Source organism: Dama dama, chromosome 7, assembly GCF_033118175.1.
Source record: "Dama dama isolate Ldn47 chromosome 7, ASM3311817v1, whole genome shotgun sequence".
NCBI classification, from domain to species: Eukaryota; Metazoa; Chordata; class Mammalia; order Artiodactyla; family Cervidae; genus Dama; species Dama dama.
This window is the reverse complement of record NC_083687.1, coordinates 11,332,576-11,352,370: the sequence shown is the minus strand read 5'-3', so window position 1 is coordinate 11,352,370 and position 19,795 is coordinate 11,332,576. Positions and strand designations below refer to the sequence as shown.

Below are 19,795 nucleotides of genomic sequence, written 5' to 3'. Positions count from 1 at the left end.
AAGGCAGTCTTTTTAAATTCTTTCAGCTGAATTTTGGGTTTTTACCAGTCTGTTGATTTTTTTGTTTTGACCATTATCTGTTGACTTTTATAGGGAGATGAGAACGTTACTTTGTGAGAGCCAGTGTGGTGAAGAGCAAAGTTCAAAGCTTCTACTGTTTACTATCTGTGTGACCTTTGGCAAGTTGTTTTATTCTCTCTGTGCTTTGGTTCCTTATATGTAAAGGATAATATCAGTTTATATCTGATTATATCTGTTTATATCTGAGGATTGGATAAATTAATATGTGTAAAGATTTAGAGTTGTACCCAGCACGTGGTTATTTTTAGTTACATTAATCCTCTCTGATGCTCCCATATTTTAATTAAGTCAGTTTTCAGTGTTTATGTTTTTCTTTTTTTTTTTTTAACAATTTTAAATCCTCATTGACCCTTGAGCCATTAGTGTGCTGGGATTCCTTTTCCTCTTCTGCACAATCTTTTGCTGCTGTAAGGGGAATAATTGTCTTAATTTTTTGGTTTGCTCCATCTTAGTTTTAAAATGCTTTATTTATTAAGTTCAGGTGTACAACATCTATACAACGTCTATATACAGGATATACAGAAAATTCTATTTTTTTCAGTATAGGGGTCAGATGTTTAAAAACTGAGTTATCCCCAAACTCTTTACCAATTACAGATCTCTTCTCATTAGGTTGAGACACTTCAGGTGTTCTCTATCAGGTTTATCTTTGTGAAGAAGTCTCTTGCAGAGTGTTTGACCTACTGGAGTGGTAGAACTCTTGGTCTGTTGCATATTCTCCCCCACTTTGTTGGAACCTCAGTTTCCTGGACCCCGTTTTTAAACTTCCTATAGAGTGTGTTGCTGCTGCTGCTAAGTCGCTTCAGTCATGTCTGACTCTGCGACCCCATAGACGGCAGCCCACCAGGCTCCTCCGTCCCTGGGATTCTCCAGGCAAGAACACTGGAGTGGGTTGCCATTTCCTTCTCCAACGCATGCATGCATGCTAAGTCGCTTTAGTCGTGTCCGACTCTATACGACCCTATGGACAGCAGCCCACCATGCTCCTCTGTCCACAGGATTCTCTAGGCAAGAATACTGAAGTGGGTTGCCATTTCCTTCTCCAATAGAGAGTGTAGAGGAGATAAAATTTGACTTTTTTATTCTGAGAACTATTTTGCTCTGATGTTTAGTTAATACCCCAGGATTGTTTAGGTAGCAATTTGAAGATTAGAAATATTTTTCTCAGACTTTTGAAAGCATTCTTCCTTTATCTTGTGTTTTTCAGTGAAAATGTTGAAATGTGATGCTGTCCTGGTGCTTTGTTCTTTGAATTCTGCGTTTCCCCTCTTTGGAAGCTTCTGGTAACTTAGCTGTGTCCCCAGTGTCCTGAAACTTGACCGTGATGCATTTCAACCAGTGCTCTCTTACGTCCTGCTTAGTTTTGGGGAGCCCTTTTAGTGTGGAAACTGTTCTCTCTTGGAATATCTCTTATTTTTTCTTCTTCCAGTTTTATTGAGATTCGGTTAACATGTTGTTGTTTAGTCGCTAAGTCGTATCTGACTCTTATGCGATCCCATGTACTGTAGCCTACCAGGCTCCTCCATCCATGGGATTTCTCGGGGAAGAATACTGGAGCAGGTTTCCATTTCCTTCTCCAGGGGCTCTTCCTGACCCAGTGGGTTGAACTCGCGTCTCCTGTGTCTCCTGCATTGGCAGGCGGATTCTTTTACCACTGAGCCACCTGGAAAGCCCTTGGCTGACATACAGCACTGTATAAATTTAAGGTTTACAGCATAATGACTTTACTACATACATCATAAAATGATTATCACAGTAAGTTTAGTAAACATCCATCATCTCATATGGGTACAAAATTGAAATAGAAGAAACATTTTTTCATGTGAGATAGCTCTTAGAGTTTGCTCTCGTGTATAACATGTGGCAGTGTTGATTATATTTATCATGTTGTACATTACATCCCTGGTACTTATTTATCATATATCTGGAAGTTTGTAGCTTTTGACTGCCTTCCTGCAGTTCCCCCCTCTGCCTCTGGTAACCAGAAATCTGATCTCTTTAAGGAGTTATGTTTTTGAAGTATGATTGACCTACAGCAACACTATGTTAGTTCCTGTCGCACAACATAGTGAGTTGATATCTCAGTATATTTTAACATGATCCCCACAGTAAGTCTGGTAAGTGTAGTTATGGGGTGTCACTGTACAAAGATGGTTACTCTTTATATTCCTCACGCTGTACATTTCCATAACTGTGACTCATTTTTTTTGCACCTGGAGGTTCCTCTTAATCTCCCTCGCTTATGTCTTTCCTCCGCTTTGCTGCTTCTCTCTCGCAACCACCTGTTTGTTCTCTCTGTATTTCTGTTTCTATTTTGTTCTGTTTGTCCATTTGTTTTTCTTAGATCTTAGAAATTTTCTTGAATTAATTCTTCGATTTCCTCCTCTTTATTTTCTCTGTTCTCTTTCTTTAGATTGCCTATTTTTCAGATACTGGATTTTTTGGTCTGGTCTTCTGTCTTACGTTTTTGTTTTTTTCCCCCTCTTTTCATGAGCTTTTGACAAAATTTTTGCTCTGCTTTCTGAGATCTCCTGAGAGTTGTTTTCTTCAATTTGCCTTTTCTGTTTACTTGTTTTAGTTTTTTATATTACTTTTTACCTTAAGTACTTGTTTCTTAGCTGTCTACTTTTATTTAGGAGTAGGACACAAAAGTAAATTGGAAGTTGTGGGCCAGACTGTGGGGTGTGTTAACTGAGGGCTTAACAGCTCCACCCATTTCCTCCAGGGTGGGGCAGTCACCAGACTGAATTGGGGACCTGAGGTCTAATGCAGTTTGGGCAAATAAATGCATAACTTCTGTTTTTATCCATGTCTTCACCTTCACTTATAGAGTACTCGGTGCTCTTAGTTTCTCAACCTTTGAAAGGGGAATCCTCATTTTAAGTTGGGTTGCTTTTCTGCTTGTTCTCATTGCTGACCCAGGAGGAGTCATCTTTTTCAGGTCAGCTAAGTCATTTACACACTTGTCTGCCTGCTTTCCAGTGACCCCACATGTTGTCCCCTCACTTGTTTATTTTGTCCTTGTGATTTTTCTGACTTTTCCCTCCTAGTTTTCTTCATTCAGGCTGCTATAACAAAAATACAGACTGTGAGCTGGGAAGTCCAAGATCAGGGTGCCAAAAGATTGGATGTCTGGTGAGGGTCCTGGCTTACAGATGACTTTTCACTGTAACCTCATGTGATGGAATGTGCAAGGGAGCTCTCTAGGATGTCTTTTATAAGGACACTGATTCCATTCCCTGAGAGGGCTTTACCCTCCTGACTTAACACCTCGCACAGGCTCCACCTCCTATTACCATCACATTGGGAGTTAGGGTTTTCACAGTGAATTGGGGCTGGGGCAGGGACACAGGCATCCATTCAATCTATAGCACAGTACTTAAATTTTAGGAAGCTTTTTGGGGAGAGAGGCTAAAGTATGAAATTTTTAATTGGAAGCTGAAAGGAAGTATTGGATTTGCATCTACACTTTTTTTATTTTGTTTTATTCTTATGATTCATGTGATTGGATGTGATATAAAGTTTCGGTATACCAGTTGAATAACTGATCAGGTTATGATGTGTATTTAGATAGCTTTCATTCACCAAAGTGGGTCTGCTTTTACCTGAAGGATAAAGAACAAACTACAAATGGTAATCACTGTGCTGTGAGGTTATATAGTTGTTTATTTTCTTTTTTATACTTTAATGCTTTTTCACATTAATTAGCAGATTTTCTGTAATGAAAATGTATTGTGTAATTAGGAAAAACAATACCTAAAAGTAGAGAAAAAATTTTAATCACATTCTCAGATAAAAATTGGACTGTGGTCCACTGTGGTTTTTTTTTTTAACTAACCACTATTTTGAATTCATTTATAAACAGGGGTTTCCATGTTTGTTTTTATTTCTGGCTGCGCTGGGTCTTGGTTGCTGTGTGTGGGCTTTCTCTAGTTGCGGCGTGAGGGCTTCTCTTGTTGTGGATCATGGGCCACAGGGTGTGTGGGCTTAGGAGTTGTGGCCCCAGGCTTGGTTGCCCCGTGGGACGTAGGGTTTTCCCGGACCAGGGATCGAACCCCTGCCCTGGCTGGCAGATTCTTAACCACTGGGAATCCCTCTACTGTGTTCTTCTTTTATTTAATCCTAATCTTTTCAGAGTTGTGCTCTGTCCTTTTACTTCCTTTAGGAAATCTGCAGTTAAAAACTAATTTTGGGTAAGTGTGTGCTTTGCAGAGTTCATTCTGATCTATCCCCCAGCTTTTTATTTTGAAGACTTTCAGAACTAGAGAAGAGTTAAAAAACTAGCACAATGAATATCTGTGTAATTGCCATTTTACCGTGTCTGCTTTATTTTTACAGTATCTTTATTGAATATAACTTACATATCATAAATTAACCCATTTAAAATAGATAATTGAATGGTTTTTAGTAAGTTTACAGAACTGAGCAACCATCACTGCAATCCAGTTGTATAATATTTTCATCAGTCCAATAAAATTTCGTCTACATGTTTATAATTCATCCCCGATCCTACTCCCAGCCTCAGGCAAACACTACTTTATTTTATTTTATTTTTATTTATTTTATTTTTTCAAATACTACTTTTTTTCTGTCTCTGAATTGTTGCTTTTTCTTTACTTTTCATATGAAGGGAATCATATAATAAGGGTTCTTTTGTATGTGGCTTCTTTCACTTAGTGTTGTATGGTGTTTATCCATGTTTTAGCCTGTATCAGTATTTTTATTTATTTTCCATTGTATTATGTTGTAATCTTCCATTGTATTGATATATACCACGTTTTGATTATCCATTTACCAGTTAATGGGTCTTTGGATCTTTTCTCCTTCTTGGCTATCATGAATAAAACCGCTATGAACATTCATTTGCAAGACTTTGTATGTGTGTTTTAATTTCTTTTGGGTAGATAGCTAGGAATTAACTGCCATTTTTTATTGTAAAGTTATGGTTAACTTTTTAAGAAACTCCCAAGTATCTTTTTCCAAAGTAACTATCATTTTACATTCCCACCAGCAATGTATGAGAGTTCTCTCTCTGGATTTTATACCACTTTGCCCCCTTGAACCATTTGCGATAAATTGCAGTCATTGCAACATTTCACCCCTTAGTCCTTCAGTAGGTATTTTCTAAGAACAAGAGCATCGTACTACATATCTGCAATGTGATTGTCACTCCCAAAGAATTTAGCCTGGAAATACTAGTGTTATTCAAATACAGTTCATATCTAGATTATCCTATTTGTTCCCCAAATGGCCTTTAAAACAACCCAAAATCTTCTCAAGTGTCTCGTGTTATATTAGGTTGTCACGTCTTCAGTCGGGAACAGTCCCTCACCTTTACCATTTGCACGTTTTATGACACTGAGGTTTTGGTGGTGGTTTTTGGGGGGTAGCGCTGGGTCTGTGTTGCTCTGTGGGCTTTCTCTCGCTGCGCCGAGCAGGGGCTGCTCTTTGTTGTGTTCTCAGGCTGCTCCTGGTGTCAGCCACTTCTGTTGCAGAGCGCAGGCTCTAGAGTGCGGCTCAGTAGTTAAGATGCAGCTGCTTAGTTACTCCCCCACAAGCAGAGTCTTCCCGAACCAGAGATCAAACCCACGTCCTCTTCATTGGCAGGCAGTTTCTTACCCACTGCACCACCAAGGAAGTCCAACGTTGACATTTTTTAAGAGTCTGGGCCAGTTGTCCTCTCGAGTGTCCCATATTGTTGATTAATCTGTTTCCTCATGGCCAAATTAAGGTTAATAAACATTCTGTTGTTAGAAATAATAACAGATGATTCTGTGTCTTCTGTTACATCTGCTGTTTGTTCCATTATTGTGCTAAATTTGAGTATTTAGTTATTTAAGACAGTGTATATCTGTTACTGTCCTTTGTAATTAATAAGTAATCTGTGAGAGACTGTGAGAATATCCCTTTTCCCAGCAATCTTTAGTATCTATTGATGATCCTTTCTTGGGTTGTTTACTGCCAGGTGATTGCAATAAGATAAATTTTCTGAATTTTCAATTCTGTTATTCCTTCTGTGTGTATTGGTTGGCAGCCTTTTCTGAAGATACAGCTAATTTTTTTTTTTTTAAACATGGTCGATGAGGCCTTTCAGAAATTTATTGGGAAATGCAGTCTAAACCTTGTTTCAGAGGTTTGAAGGATAATTGCTTTACAGAATTTTGTTTTCTTCTGTGAAACCTCAACATGAATCAGCCATAGGTATACATATGTCCCCTCCCTTTTTGAACCTTGATGCAGAGCCCCGGTTTGAGTTTCCTGAGCCACACAGCAAATTCCTGTTGGCTATCTATTTTACATATGGTAATATAAGTTTCCATGTTACTCTTTCCATACAACTCACCCTCTCCTCCTCTCTCCCCATGTCCGTAAGTCTTATTTTCTATGTCTGTTTCTCCACTGCTGCCCTATAAATTCTTCAGTACCATTTTTCTAGATTCCGTTATACGTGTGTGAGAATACAATATTTCTCTTTCTCTTTCTGACTTACTTCACTCTGTATAATAGGTTCTAGGTTCATCCACCTCATTAGAACTGACTCAAATATGTTCTTTTTTATGGCTGAGTAATATTCCATTGTGTATATGTACCACAACTTCTTTATCCATTCATCTGTCAATGGGCATCTAGGTTGCTTCCATGTTCTAGCTATTGTAAATAGTGCTGCAGTAAACAATGGGATACATGTGTCTTTTTCAATTTCAGTTTCCTCAGGGTATATGCCTAGGAGTGGGATTGCTGGGTCATGTAGTGGTTTTACTCCTAGTTTTTTAAGGAATCTTCATACTGTCTTCCATAGTGGCTGTATCAATTTACTTTGCCACCAACAGTGCAAGAGCGTTCCTTTTTCTCCTTACCCTCTCCAGCATTTACTGTTTGTAGACTTTTTGATGATTGGCATTCTGGCCAGTGTGGGGTGATATCTCATTGTAGTTTTGATTTGCGTTTCTCTAATAATAAGTGATGTTGAGCATCTTTTCATGTGTTTGTTAGCCATCTGTATGTCTTTGGAGAAATGTCTGTTTAGGTCTTTTCCCCACCTTTTGATTGGATTGTTTGTTTTTCTGGCATTGAGTTGTATGAGCTCCTTATATATTTTGGAAATTAATCCTTTGCCAGTTGTTTCATTTGCTTTTATTTTCTCCCATGCTGAGGGTTGTCTTTTCACCTTATAGTTTCCTTTGCTGTGCAAAAGGTTTTAAGTTTAATCAGGTCCAACATGTTTACTGTTTTTATTTCCGTTACTCTAGGAGGTGGATCATAGAGGATCTTGCTTTGATCCATGTCATCGAGGGTTCTGCCTATGTTTTCCTCCAAGAGTTTTATAGTTTCCGGTCATACATTTAGGTCTTTAATCCATTTTGAGTTTATCTTTGTGTATGGTGTTAGGAAGTGTTCTAATTTCATTCTTTTATCTGTAGCTCTCCAGTTTTCCCAGCACCATTTATTGAAGAGACTGTCTTTGCCCCAGTGTATATTCTTGCCTCTCTTGTCAAAAATAAGGTACCCATAGGTGCATGGGTTTATTTCTGGGCTTTCTATCTTGTTCCGTTGGTCTATATTTCTATGTTTGTGCCATTGTGATACTGTCTTGATGACTGTAGCTTTGTAATATAATCTGAAGTCAGGAAGGTTGATTCTTCCAGCTCTATTCTTCTTTCTCAAGACTGCTTTGGCTATTCGGGGTCTTTTGTGTTTCCATATGAATTGTGAAATTTTTTATTTCTGTGAAAAAATGCTATTGGTAATTTGATAGGGATCACATTGAATCTGTAGATTGCATTTGGTAGTATAGTTATTTTCACAATATTGATTCTTTCTCCCCAGGAACATGGATACTGCTAATTTTTAAATGGGACTTAACCAGAGTTATGAAGGATATTATGGTGAATGAAGCAGATTTTGGTTACTTATCTTAATAGTGTGGAGCTGAACATATTTACCTTGACCTCAGCTATAGAGGATCCAGAGAAGCAGTACTGGAGAGAGAGATCTCCTTGACTTTTGTGAAGCTTTAAATACATATACTTTTTCATTGTGTTTGCATTGATTGGGGATATTTGCTTTTCTGTCTTGAGAGACCACTCTTTTTAAGGAAAAATCAGAACAAGTTACAGAAAGTTTTTTCCTGAGTTTTTGTTAGTTTTTCTTTGTGAACCAAATTAGTTCCCCCCTCCCCACCCCATGTTTTCTTTGGATAGTCTTGTGATTTTTTGTTGTTGTTGTTGTTGTTAGTAATTTAACTCGTGGTAATTATGTAGTATCATGCAAAGTACCCATTTTTAAAAATCGTTTTCTTCTGTAACATAGAAGAAGTGCCGTAGCTGGATGAGCCGCCCAAACCTGACAGTTCCCGTGTGCAGATGGTTGCCCAGACATGAGCACATGAAGAATATTTGAGGCTGTTGTGAGGGCTTTTACAGAAAGTGCTCTTCACACATCGTCTTCCTTGTTTGTTCTCAGCGTGTCGTTACTAAAGACCACCAGTCTGTGACATTTTACACTCTTGTTTTATTCCTTTATGATAGGAAAAGGGTCTGGTCCTCTCAGGTTTGTGAGCTGTGACAAAATCTGCCTTTTCCCAAGTTCTGTCCAATTTAATTTAGTCTTTCAGCTCTCTGTATGTAGCTTTTTAAGGTACCTATCCCACATGTACCAGAGAACAGCCAAAGATAGCCACAGAGTATTTGGAGATGTGTTGGCTGCAGAATGAACAGAGTAGGCATTAAGGCCATGAGACGTTATTTGGTGGTGATAACATTGCATTGGCATTGTTCATCATACTACATAGGACTTGGTCAAGTTTTATTAAGATTCATAAGGTACGGTCGTTTTTGGAGGTGAATAGGCTGAGGCTTACTGCTGTATTCTCCAAAGATGGTTTGGTCAGTGTGGTTCTTGTAGCACACCATCAGGAAACCTCTAGGCAGGACATATAAGATAGGTGTGGGGCCTTTTAGTCAAAGGTATAGTAAGACTTCCCTGTAGCTCATATGGTAAAGAATCTGCCTGCAGTTCAGGAGACCTGGGTTCGATCCCTGGGTCAGGAAGATCCTCTGGAGAAGCGAATGGCAACCCAATCCTGCATTCTTGCTTGGAGAATGCCATGGACAGAGGAGCCTGGTGGGTTACAGTCCATGGGGTCGCAAAGAGTCAGGCACAACTGAGCGACTAAGTGTGCGTGTACACACACACACATATGTAAAAGATGTGTGATTTCTTTTCAAAGCTTCTTTATTTCTTTTTCCCTGTATGCAGAAACAACAGCTAGATTTGAGAGTGGAATGTTGGTTTAAAATCTGGCTTTCTGGCACTTTTTAAAAAAATAATAAAAGTATCTTTTAGACACATTTCTGACCAGGTTGTAGGGTAAGACACATTTTAACCATTGCTGGCCTATTCTAAGTTCCTTGTGAGGTAAACACACTTCTGAAAACCATACTTAATTACAGATTTACCTGATCATTCTGTAACTGCTGCTTTAAATTATGTCCCAAAGAAAGTTTCATGAACAACAATAAACCACGAATGTTTTGTTTATGAAAATAGTTTTGTCTGAATCATGCTTTCTGTGTGTCATTCTGGGACTTTTTTTGGGTATCATACACTTTCATGTCTACTTTGGGCATGTCTCCTCTGCTCTAGTATCTTCAGAATTTCAGTTAGCTCTGAACCTAGTGATTGTTTACCTTTTTAGGAAGTACCCACGACAGTTACATAGCAGAGGGTGGGGGACAGAAGCAAGAAAAATAGGAATTATTTCTAAATGTGCATCTTTAATGGATAATTGAGTTCTTGAGAGCACAGTTATGATGAAGGAAATGACTCAGCAGAAAATAGCACCATTTTATTTGTAACATTCATTTTTTTTAATATTCATAGTTTTCTTGTATGATATACATTTTCAAACACATGTTAACAGTAAAGTAGCAAAACTAATACAGCAAATAACCATTGTATTAATTTTTTACTATTTTTTGTTAATAAATTACCACAAATTTAGTGGTTTTAAAAACACCAATTTATAATTTCACAGTTATGGAGTTCAGAAATGCAAAATGAGTCTCACTGGGCTAAAATTAAGGTGTTTGCTAAAATTAAGGGCTGTGTTCTTGCTGGAGAATTCAAATTCATTTCTTTGCCTTTTACCACTTGCAGGGGCCATGTACCGTTCGTGGCTTCTGGCCTCATTTCTCCATTTTCAAAGCCAGCATGTCATGTGGCAACTTCTCACACTGCTTTCTCTCCGGTTCTCTCTTTCACTTCCCTCTTCTGTGCTTAAGGACGTGATTACTTTGAGTTCACCTGGATAATCCAGGATAATGTTCCTACGTCCAGGTCACGTGATTAGCATTCTTAATTCCCCTGTGCCATTAACATATGTACACATTGTGGGCATTCGGACTTTATTGGGGTGATGAAAATGTTCTGAAACATGACTATTGTTTTATAGTTCAGTAACTTTACTAAAAATCATTGAATTGTGCAGCTGAAATGAGTATTTTATGGTGCCTAAGTTGTACGTCAAAAGAGTTGTTTTTATAACCTTTCTAATGCTTTTCTTTCCTTATAGAAATAAGTGCAAATTTCTTAATGAAACTCGTTGGTTTTGTCCTAATTAACAATTTAAAAAATTGTGGTAAAATACATGTAACATAGAATTTATCATCTTACTGGTTTTTAAGTGTATAGTTCAGTAGTGTTAAGCATGCTGTACAGTTAATCTCCAGAACTTTTTTGTCTTGCAAAATGGAAACTCTGTACCCATTGAACAATAATTCCTCATTTCCCCCTTCCCTTTGCCCGTGTCAGTCAGCATTCTACTTTCCGTTTCTATTAATTTGACTACTCTAGATACTTCATATTTGTGACTACCATTAATACTGTATTTGTCTTTTTTGGTGACAGCTTATCTCTAAGCATAACATCCTCAATGTTTATCCATGTTTCAGCATGGGACAGTTTTTCCTTTTTAAGGTTGAGTAATATTTTACTGTATGTGTGTACCACATTTTGGTAGACACGTGCTTCCGTCTTTTGGTTATTGTGAATAATGCTGCTATGAACATGGACATGCACATTTCTTTTTGTGACTCTGCTTTGAGGCTGGGGCAGCTTAAAGTAAGAGAACAATGAAGTTTGCCAAATTGATTGCCTCTTCCTTTCACAAATGATTTGTTTGTAGCATGCAGTGCTGTTTGACAGCATTGTGCCCACAGTAGAACTTCTTTCAAAATTGGGAGTCAGTCCTCTCAAACCCTGCCATTGCTTTATCAAGTAAGTTTATGTAACAATCTAAGTCCTTTGTTGTCATTTCAGCAATCCCTGCAGCGTCTTCACTGGGAGGAGGTTCCATTTCAGGAGCCACTTTGCTCATCCCTAAGAGCCTCATTGGTTCAAGTTTTATCCCGAAATTGCAGCAGTTGAGTCACATCTTAAGGCTCCCTTTCTCATTCTCTTGCTATATCCACCACATCTGCAGTTACTTCCTCCACTGAAGTCTTGAACCCCTCCAGAGTCATCCATGAGGATTGCAATCATCTTCTTCCAAACTCCTGTAAATGATGGTAGTTTGACTTCCTCCCATGAATCACAGATGTTCTTGTGTGTGTGTGTGTGTGTGTGTGTGTGTGTGTGTTATAAAGTTTTATTAAAGTATAAAGGAGATAGAGAAAGCTGACATAGGCATCAGAAGGGGGCAAAAGAGTACCCCCACAGATGTTCTTAATGGTATCTAGAACAGTGAACCCTTTCCAAAATGTTTTCAATTGCCTTTGACCATATTCACCAGAGGAATCACTATCTATGGCAGTTATAGCCTCGTAAAATGTATTTCTTAGAGAATAAGACTTGAAAATGGAAATGACTCCCTGATCCATGGCTACAGAGGGATGTTGTGTTAGAAGGCATGAAAACGACGTTAATCTCGTTGCACGTCTCCCATCAGAGCTCTTGGGTGACCAGGAGCATTGTCAGTGAGCAGTAATGTTTTGAAAGGAATCTTTTCTGAGCAGATCTCAACAGTAAACCATGTTGTAAACAGATGTTCAGCCATCCAGGCTTTGTTGTTGCTTTACAGAGGCACAGGCAGAGTAGGTTTAGCAAAGTTCTTCAGGGCCCTAGGGAACTTGGAGTGGTACAGAAACATCAACCTCCACTTAAAGCCACCAGCTGCATTGGCCCCTGAGAGAGTCAGCTTCTCATTTTGAAGCTTTGAAGCCAGGCATTGACTTCTCTCCAGCCACTAAAGTCCTAGATGGCATCTGCTTCCATTATAAGGCTGTTTTGTCTGCATTGAAAATCTAGCCACTTTCATGAATTTTCTTATCTAGATCTTCTGGATAACTTGCTGCAGCTTCTGCATTAGCACTTGTTCCCTCCAGGACCTTGTACTTTTATATTAAATGGAGATCACATCTTTCCTTAAACTTCAAAACCAACCTCTGCTAGCTTTAGCATTTTTCTGCAGCTTCCTTACCTCTGTCAGTCTTCATAGAGCTGAAGAGAGTTAGGACTTTGCTCTGGGTTATGTTTTGGCTTTAGGGAACGCTGTGGCTGATTTCATCTTCTATCTACACCACTCTAACTTTCTCCACATCAGCAATAAGGCTGTGTCACTTTCTGAGGATTTGTGCCTTCACTGGAGTGCTCTTTTTATTTTGTTGAAGAACTTTCCCTTTGCTTTCACAGCATGGCTTTTGGTGCAAGAAGCCTAGCTTCTGGCTGTCTGGTATTTTGACATGCTTTCCTCATTAATCGTTTATAGCTTTTAAAATGAGAGGTGTGTGAGTCTTCCTTTCACTTGAACACTTAGAGGCCACAATCTAATTTCAACATTGTATCTCAGAATAAGGAGACCCTAGGAGAAGGGAGAGAGATAGGGGAATGACTGGTTGGTGGAGTGGTCAAAAAACACACACTTACCAATTAACTTTACAGTCTTATGTGGGCACAGTTCATGTTACAATAGAAATATCATAGATCACTGATCTCAGATCACCATAACAAATATAGCAATGGAAGTGTTCGAAATATTGGAAGAACTACCAAAATGTGATACAGAAACACAAAGTGAGCAAATGCTGTTGGAAAAATGTACTGATAGATTTGCTTGCCACAGAGTTTTTTTGAGGGGGGGTGAATGAAATAGAAAAGAATAGCTTTATTGCTTTGCCAGGCAAAGGGGTACACAGTAGGATCCTGCCTTGAAAACTGTGTGTGTCCCGTTGGAGAATTTGATGAGCAGTTTTATAGCCACTGTTCAGGGGTGGGGTTGCTGATAAGATCAAGGTGTGCACAGGGCCTGCACTCCAATCTGGCCTCAGGCAATCTGATGGGTTTCTGTGGTTCCTTTCAGCTGGCCTCAGAGAGTCTTTTTCAAGAGCTTCTCTGTTCCTGGCCTCAGGTGGTCTTGTCTGGTATGAAGAATACTGACCTCGTCCGTTTGTTGGCAGTTTTAGTTCTGCTTTAGGACTTACTGATGCGCAGGTTCTTGATGTCTTGTGGCAGAAAGAATTCAGTGAGAGGCAAGGTGGTAGGGAAGAAGTGGATTTATTTAGAGAGAAGCACTGTCCACAGACAGAGGGTAGGCCATCTCAGAAGGTGAGAATAGCCGCCACAAACTTGTAGTTTGTAAAAAGGCAACTCTAGGGACTTCCCTGGTGGTCCAGTGGTTAAGAGCACACCTGCCAATGCAGGGGACATGGGTTTGGTCCCTGGTCCAAGAAGGTTCCACAGGCTTTGAGGTAGCCGAGTTCATGTGCCACCACTACTGAGCCTGTGCTCTAGAGCCTGCAAGCCCCAACTCCTGAAACCCGCACATTGTAGAGCCCAGGTACCACAAGAGGAGCCCGTGCGCTGCAGCTAGAGAAAGCAGCGACGAAGACCTAGTGCAGCCATGAATGCATAAATTAAGTCACAGTCTTAAAAAAGAAAAAGCAGTTATATCTGTAAAGCACAATGAATGAACATATGCCAATACTTCCAGTATAAAATTGTGAGGGGAAAATGTGGTAAAAGGAAAGGAAAAATACAGTTGACTTTTTAATAATGTGGGGGGTTAGGGGTGCAGACCTGTCTTGCAGTGGAAAATCTGTGTATAACTTGTATAATTAGACTCTCTATATCCGCTTTTCCCAAGCTGTGGATTCTACCAATCTCGGATTATGTAGTATTTACTATTGAAAAAAAAAAATCTAACTATAGTGAACATACTCAATTCACCTCATGTTGCTCAAGGGTCAACAGTACTATATTTGGTCACTAGTGTATTCTGTTCAAACAAATCTTTATTAAGCACCTTCTATATGCCAGGCAGTGTTCTCAGTCTGGGGGATACAAGCAGGAAGAAGTCCTAGTGTGCGCTGTCTTCTGTAGGGCAGAAGCAGTAAAACACAGTCAGTAGTCTCATGGTCACCTGTTGACTCATTTCATCGGCAGAAAACTAGAAGCCTTGGCCTACCTTCTCCCAGAAAGATTCCACGTGTCTGATATTTTTCTTGCATCCTTGAGAGGAGCACAGGAGATATAAGGGCTGGGTGGGAGATAGGTCCTTTATGAGGGCCATGCTGCTTTAGCTTTCCTCTTCAGTGAGATGCTACTTTGGGGGCCTAGGACTTGAGGAGGAGTATAATAATTATAGTCACCTCATAATAGAGCTCCTTTAAAAACTTAAGTTCATTGCTTATCCATTTCATATTCAGACATTGCCTTTGATAAATGACCCAACTGCAGTAATATAATTAGATTTTAGTCTCCTGAGATTACTAAAGAAAATTGCTAGGATGGGGTTAGGTCCCTTAGCTCTACTTATGACTTCAGGTTAAAGGTTTCTATTCAGGGCATGGATGCATAATTCTGGATTTTGAGCTTTTTCAAATCTGTGGAATGTCACTCCCTTTAAAATTTCCCCTCTCCCCAGCTATGTTTCTTTCAGATATGTTTCATAATGAAGGGAGGAGATGGCAGATTGGGGAACCCTGGGAGAAGTTTTGAAAGGGGCTGTCTATACTGTATTCATCAGGGTCTCACAGTTTTATTGATACAGAGAATTCTTGCCCTAAGAGTCAGTGTAAATCTCTTAATTACCTGACCATTAGTGGTTTCAGATCTCTGACTTTAGGCAGAAAGTTATATTCTTATCTTGTATGTCATACCTTCCTCTGGAAGGCCAGACTGGATTGTCCTGAAGAACTTTACTCAAGTTTGCAGTGTTCTATGGGCGGTTTCCTTTTATTGTCCAAGCTCGTAAAACTTCATCTAGCTTTGGAGTATGTATGGAGTGTAACCAGTCACTTTGCAACATACGAGGACTGCTGTCTTGCTAAGCCAAGAAGGAGGGGAGCCCATTTTTTCCTACCTCACCTTGACTTTGTTATATATTGTGGATTTTTAACTTTTGTAATACTTTAGTCTTGTCTCAGTTAGGACTTTATTGGCGAGAACGGAACTCTGTCTTAAACTAGTCTGAATAAAAATGAGAATTAATAACGATACAAAAGTATCTTAGCAATTCTAACTTAGCAATTGTTTCATGCTTCAGAAACAACCAGAACCAGAGACTTGAATGTTGTCAGATCTCTTTTTCTGGCTGTGAGTTTGTGGTGGTCTGTGTGCATTTGCATATTCTTTCCCTGTATCTGAAATGCCCCTTCACCCCCTTTCTTTAGGTGGCTAAACAGTTCATTGGGGGTACTGTTTTGATATTACCTAGCTGATGATGCTTTCCCTACAGTCTTAAGTTGGAGAAGGGTATTTTCTGTACTTTTGTAGTCCTTGGTTAGGTTTCTTCTCTGAAATTTACTTCATTGAATTGTGATTATGAACCTTTTTTTTTTCTTTAAACTTTGCACTGAGTCTTCCTTGTGGCATGCAGGCTCTTTGTTGTGGGGTTTTCTCTAGTTGTGGCATGCTCAGGCTTCTCTGCTTGCATCTCATAGGCTTCTCTTGTGATGCATGGGCTTTAGAGTGCATGGACTCAGTTGTGGCATGCAGGCTCTCTGGTTGTGGTGCTTGGGATCTTAGTTCCCCAGCTAGAAATTGAACCTGTGTCCCCTGCTTTGGAAAATGGATTCTTAACCACTGGACCTCCAGGGAAGTCCCCCAAATCTTTCTTAATAGACTTTGTATTCCTTGGTAGCAAAGACTTTGTCTTATTTATTTACATTTCTAGTACCTAGAGTCATGAATGAGTGAAAATTTAAGGAAAAGAAATATAAGAGAAGTAAATACTATGTATAGTTATTGATTGGCAGTTAGGGAAAGGTTTTTTTTTTTTTTTTTTAAATTTTATTTTTTTTTATTAGTTGGAGGTAGGGAAAGGTTTTTATGCCGATAATTTAGTTTGATTCTAAACATAAATGTTGTTGGTACTTTCAGTCCTAGAAACTGTGTTTGGGAATAGGATATATCTTTTAGTGTTATCAGAGCATAAGCACACTGTACTTGAGTTACAGTGAGGTGCAGTGCATGTCTCAACTTGTTCTCCCACTCGATTTCCGAGGTCTGAGCTTTGCCGTTTATTGCAGTTGCCACCTAAGTATCACCAGTGGCTAGCTAGGATCACACATAGGGCGGAATCCCACTCATACCCAAGAGTCTGTCCAACTTTTTGTTCTATTAAAAATATTTGATCTTCTTTAAGACATGGGGCTGGTACAACTGGATAACCACAGACAAAAGAAATTAGACCCTCTGCCTCACTCTTTATACAAAAATTAAATCAAAAAAGAATCAGTGACCTAAGTAAAACAATAAATATTAGAAGAAACAGAGGGATAAATCTTCATGACCTTGAATTTGGCTACTGATTCTTAGATTTGACATCAGAGTCACGTGCAACAAAAGAAAAACTGGATAAGACTGCAATAACAAAAAAAACTTCATTTTGCCTCAGAAGACATTATCAAGAAAGTGAAGACAGTCCGCATAATGGGAGAAAATATTTGTAAATCTTGTATCTGGTAAGGTTCTAGTATCCAGAATATGTAAAGAACTCTTAGAACTGCACAATAGAAAGACAAGCAAACCCAGCCACAAAAATGAACAAAGGATTTGAATAGATGTTATTTCCAAAGAGGATATACAACTAGCCAACAAGTTGTTTATGAAAAGTTGTTTATTGGTCATTAAGAAAATGAAAATCAGAACCACAGTCAGATACCACTTCACACTTACTAGTGTTAGTTGCTTAGTCATGTCCGACTGTGACCCCATGGACTGTAGCCCACCAGGCTCCTCTGTCCATGGAATTCTCCAGTCACAAGTTCTGGAGTGAGTAGCCATTCCCTTCTCCAGGGAAATCTTCCTGACCCAGGGATTGCACCCAGGTCTCCTACATTGCAGGCAGATTCTTTACCATCTGAGTCACCAGGGAATCACCCTAGGATGGCTCTAATAATAGAAAAAAGAAGTATTGGTGAGGATGTAGAAGAATAGAAACACTTATACATTGCTGATAAAAATGCAAAACGGTTCAGCTGATGTGAAAAACAGTATGGTGGTTTTTCAGAAAGTTAAACAGAATTACATGTGACCCAGAAGTTCTACTCTTAAGTATATATCTGAAGAAATGAACACGTATACCCACCCAGACATTTGTGTATGTGTTTATAGCAGTAGTAATAATCAGAAGGTAGAAACAATCCAAATGCCCATCAACAAATGAATGGATAGTCAAAATGTAGTGTATACATATAATGGAATAGCGTTAGGCCATAAAAAGGAATAAATACGGATCAACATGCTGCCATTTGGGATAAGTCTCAAAAATACTATGTGAAGTGGGAGAAGCCAGACATAGAAGGTTACACATATTGTGTCATTCCTTTTATTTATATAAATTATCCAAAACAGACAAATTCATAGAGACAGAAAACAGATTTGCAGTTTTCAGGGGATGGAGGGGAAGGAATAATGAGGAATGATTACTTAATGGGTATGTGGTGTTCATCTCTCATGGTTTGAAAGTTTGAAAGTAGAGGTAGTTCAAATCCCTGTGAATAAAGTAAATACACCGAGTTATATCTTATCGTTTAAAGTGTGTAGCCTGGAACTACATACTTATAATCTGAAACAGTGCCACTGCCTTGGGTTTTCATGCAGAATGCTAGTTTTTTGCTTTCTCTTCGGAAAAGGTATAATTTCTGATGTTAGAAGGACCAATTCTAAAAAGTTTTAGAATTAATGGGCCAATAAATAGCCAGGAAAAGAAGAATGAAGAAATGATCTTGGACTTGGCAAGGGCTCTAAGAAGTGGGTACACAGTGGTGTGGACTTTGCTGCTCCTCTTTTTTTTTTTTTTACTGCTCCTCTTTAATGAAATCTTTCCCTAGTCCTTTCTTCCTGTCTTCACATATGAAATAGTACCATCTGTTAGTTAATGTTTAGGTTTGAAAATATTTTGAGCCTTCTTTAGTTCAGCTTCTGTTCCCTACCTGCATTCATCTGTGTTTTAATAAAATTCTGTTTCTTTGAAGGCCTTAACATTCTTGAGAGTCACATTTTTTGCCCCTCATTTTGGTCTTCCATGCTAGAGGCCTGTTGAGTTGATGTTGGAAAGCCCTGGTAAGAACTGCCACCTGTTTTGCTGACCCTTTTTCTAGTCAGGTTTTCTCAGTTATTCGGGATAGTGAGGTCTTCCTGGTTCCTGCTCGGCCTGTGCAGGGTTATTAACACTCCATGGGTGAGAGAGACTTCTTGAAGCTCTGAGTAAGTATTGCTTGAAACCTGAAGATGCTGCTGTTCATGTTTAACTGGATCGATTCATTATTCTGATTTCCCCCAATTTATGTCCAGATTATATGGATAGTTTTCTTTTTTTTTTTTTCTTACAAGTAATTTGAATCCTTTTCAGTTTCTTGTTCAGAGAGGAAAAGGAAAGATAACTAATTTTATTTTGCTCAGGATCTGAGCTGATACTTGGACTTCTGGGATTTCTTCTTAAATTCTGATTTCCTAGTTTTCTTAACTGTTTTCTTTTACTCCTGTATTTTTGGGATGATGTTCCTGATGTATATTCAGTATATTGATGATTTTTCTTCATAAGACTGTTAATCTGACTTATGTTTGTATAAATAGTACAAAAATAAATCTTCTGCATTTGTGAATATATACACAATTAGACATTTGACCACTTTCAAAAATTTGGCTTAATGAGATGTTACAATTAGCTCATTTGTAGAATTCATGACGGTACTTAGTATGTTCTTAAGAAAATCAGATGTTCAGAGCATTAGTAGATAATTGAAAAATTCTGGGTAAGTTAAAAGATATATGCTTTTCAATAGATGTGTGCAAGTTGTTTACCTGTCTGTGTGTCTGTGGCCTCATCTATAAAATGAAGGTTGGACAGTATCACTTCTGAGTTACAGAATTGTGTTTCATCAGAAAACACATATCAACATTACCAGATTGTTCTACTGCAAATCAGGTTAACTTGATTATCAGTGCGGTTGAAGCTGGTGTGCACCAAGCCCATTTTTTTACCTGCAGGTGGAAACACTGCCTTGGGTTGGTGAGCATCAGTGTAAGAGGCGGTTGCAGCTGCCCTGTGTGAGTGTCTCTGGTTTGCTGCAGGCTGCTCGGCTTTGTAATGGGGAGGACCCTTGCCTGTAATGGGTGTCTTTTCTGTCCGAGGCTGAGTGCCTTGCACGTGGATAAATGTCCATTAATTAAATGTCTCCCAACGTAAAACATTGGTGTTTACACGCATTGC

The 19,795-nt window shown here is 38.9% G+C and overlaps 1 protein-coding gene across 7 annotated transcripts in view; it reads left to right on the top strand.

Moving 5' to 3' along the window:
• Window positions 1–19,795, top strand: part of ILRUN (inflammation and lipid regulator with UBA-like and NBR1-like domains) — a 109,647-nt gene that overhangs the window by 15,849 nt on the left and 74,003 nt on the right. The window contains exon 2 of one of the 7 annotated variants that reach the window (XM_061146482.1): window positions 1,289–1,364. The exons of the other annotated variants lie outside the window; for them this stretch is intronic. Within the exon in view, the coding sequence (XP_061002465.1) occupies window positions 1,294–1,364 (71 nt within the window). The 5' untranslated portion in view covers window positions 1,289–1,293. The remainder of the gene's footprint in view (window positions 1–1,288; window positions 1,365–19,795) is intronic. 7 annotated transcript variants of the gene reach the window in all.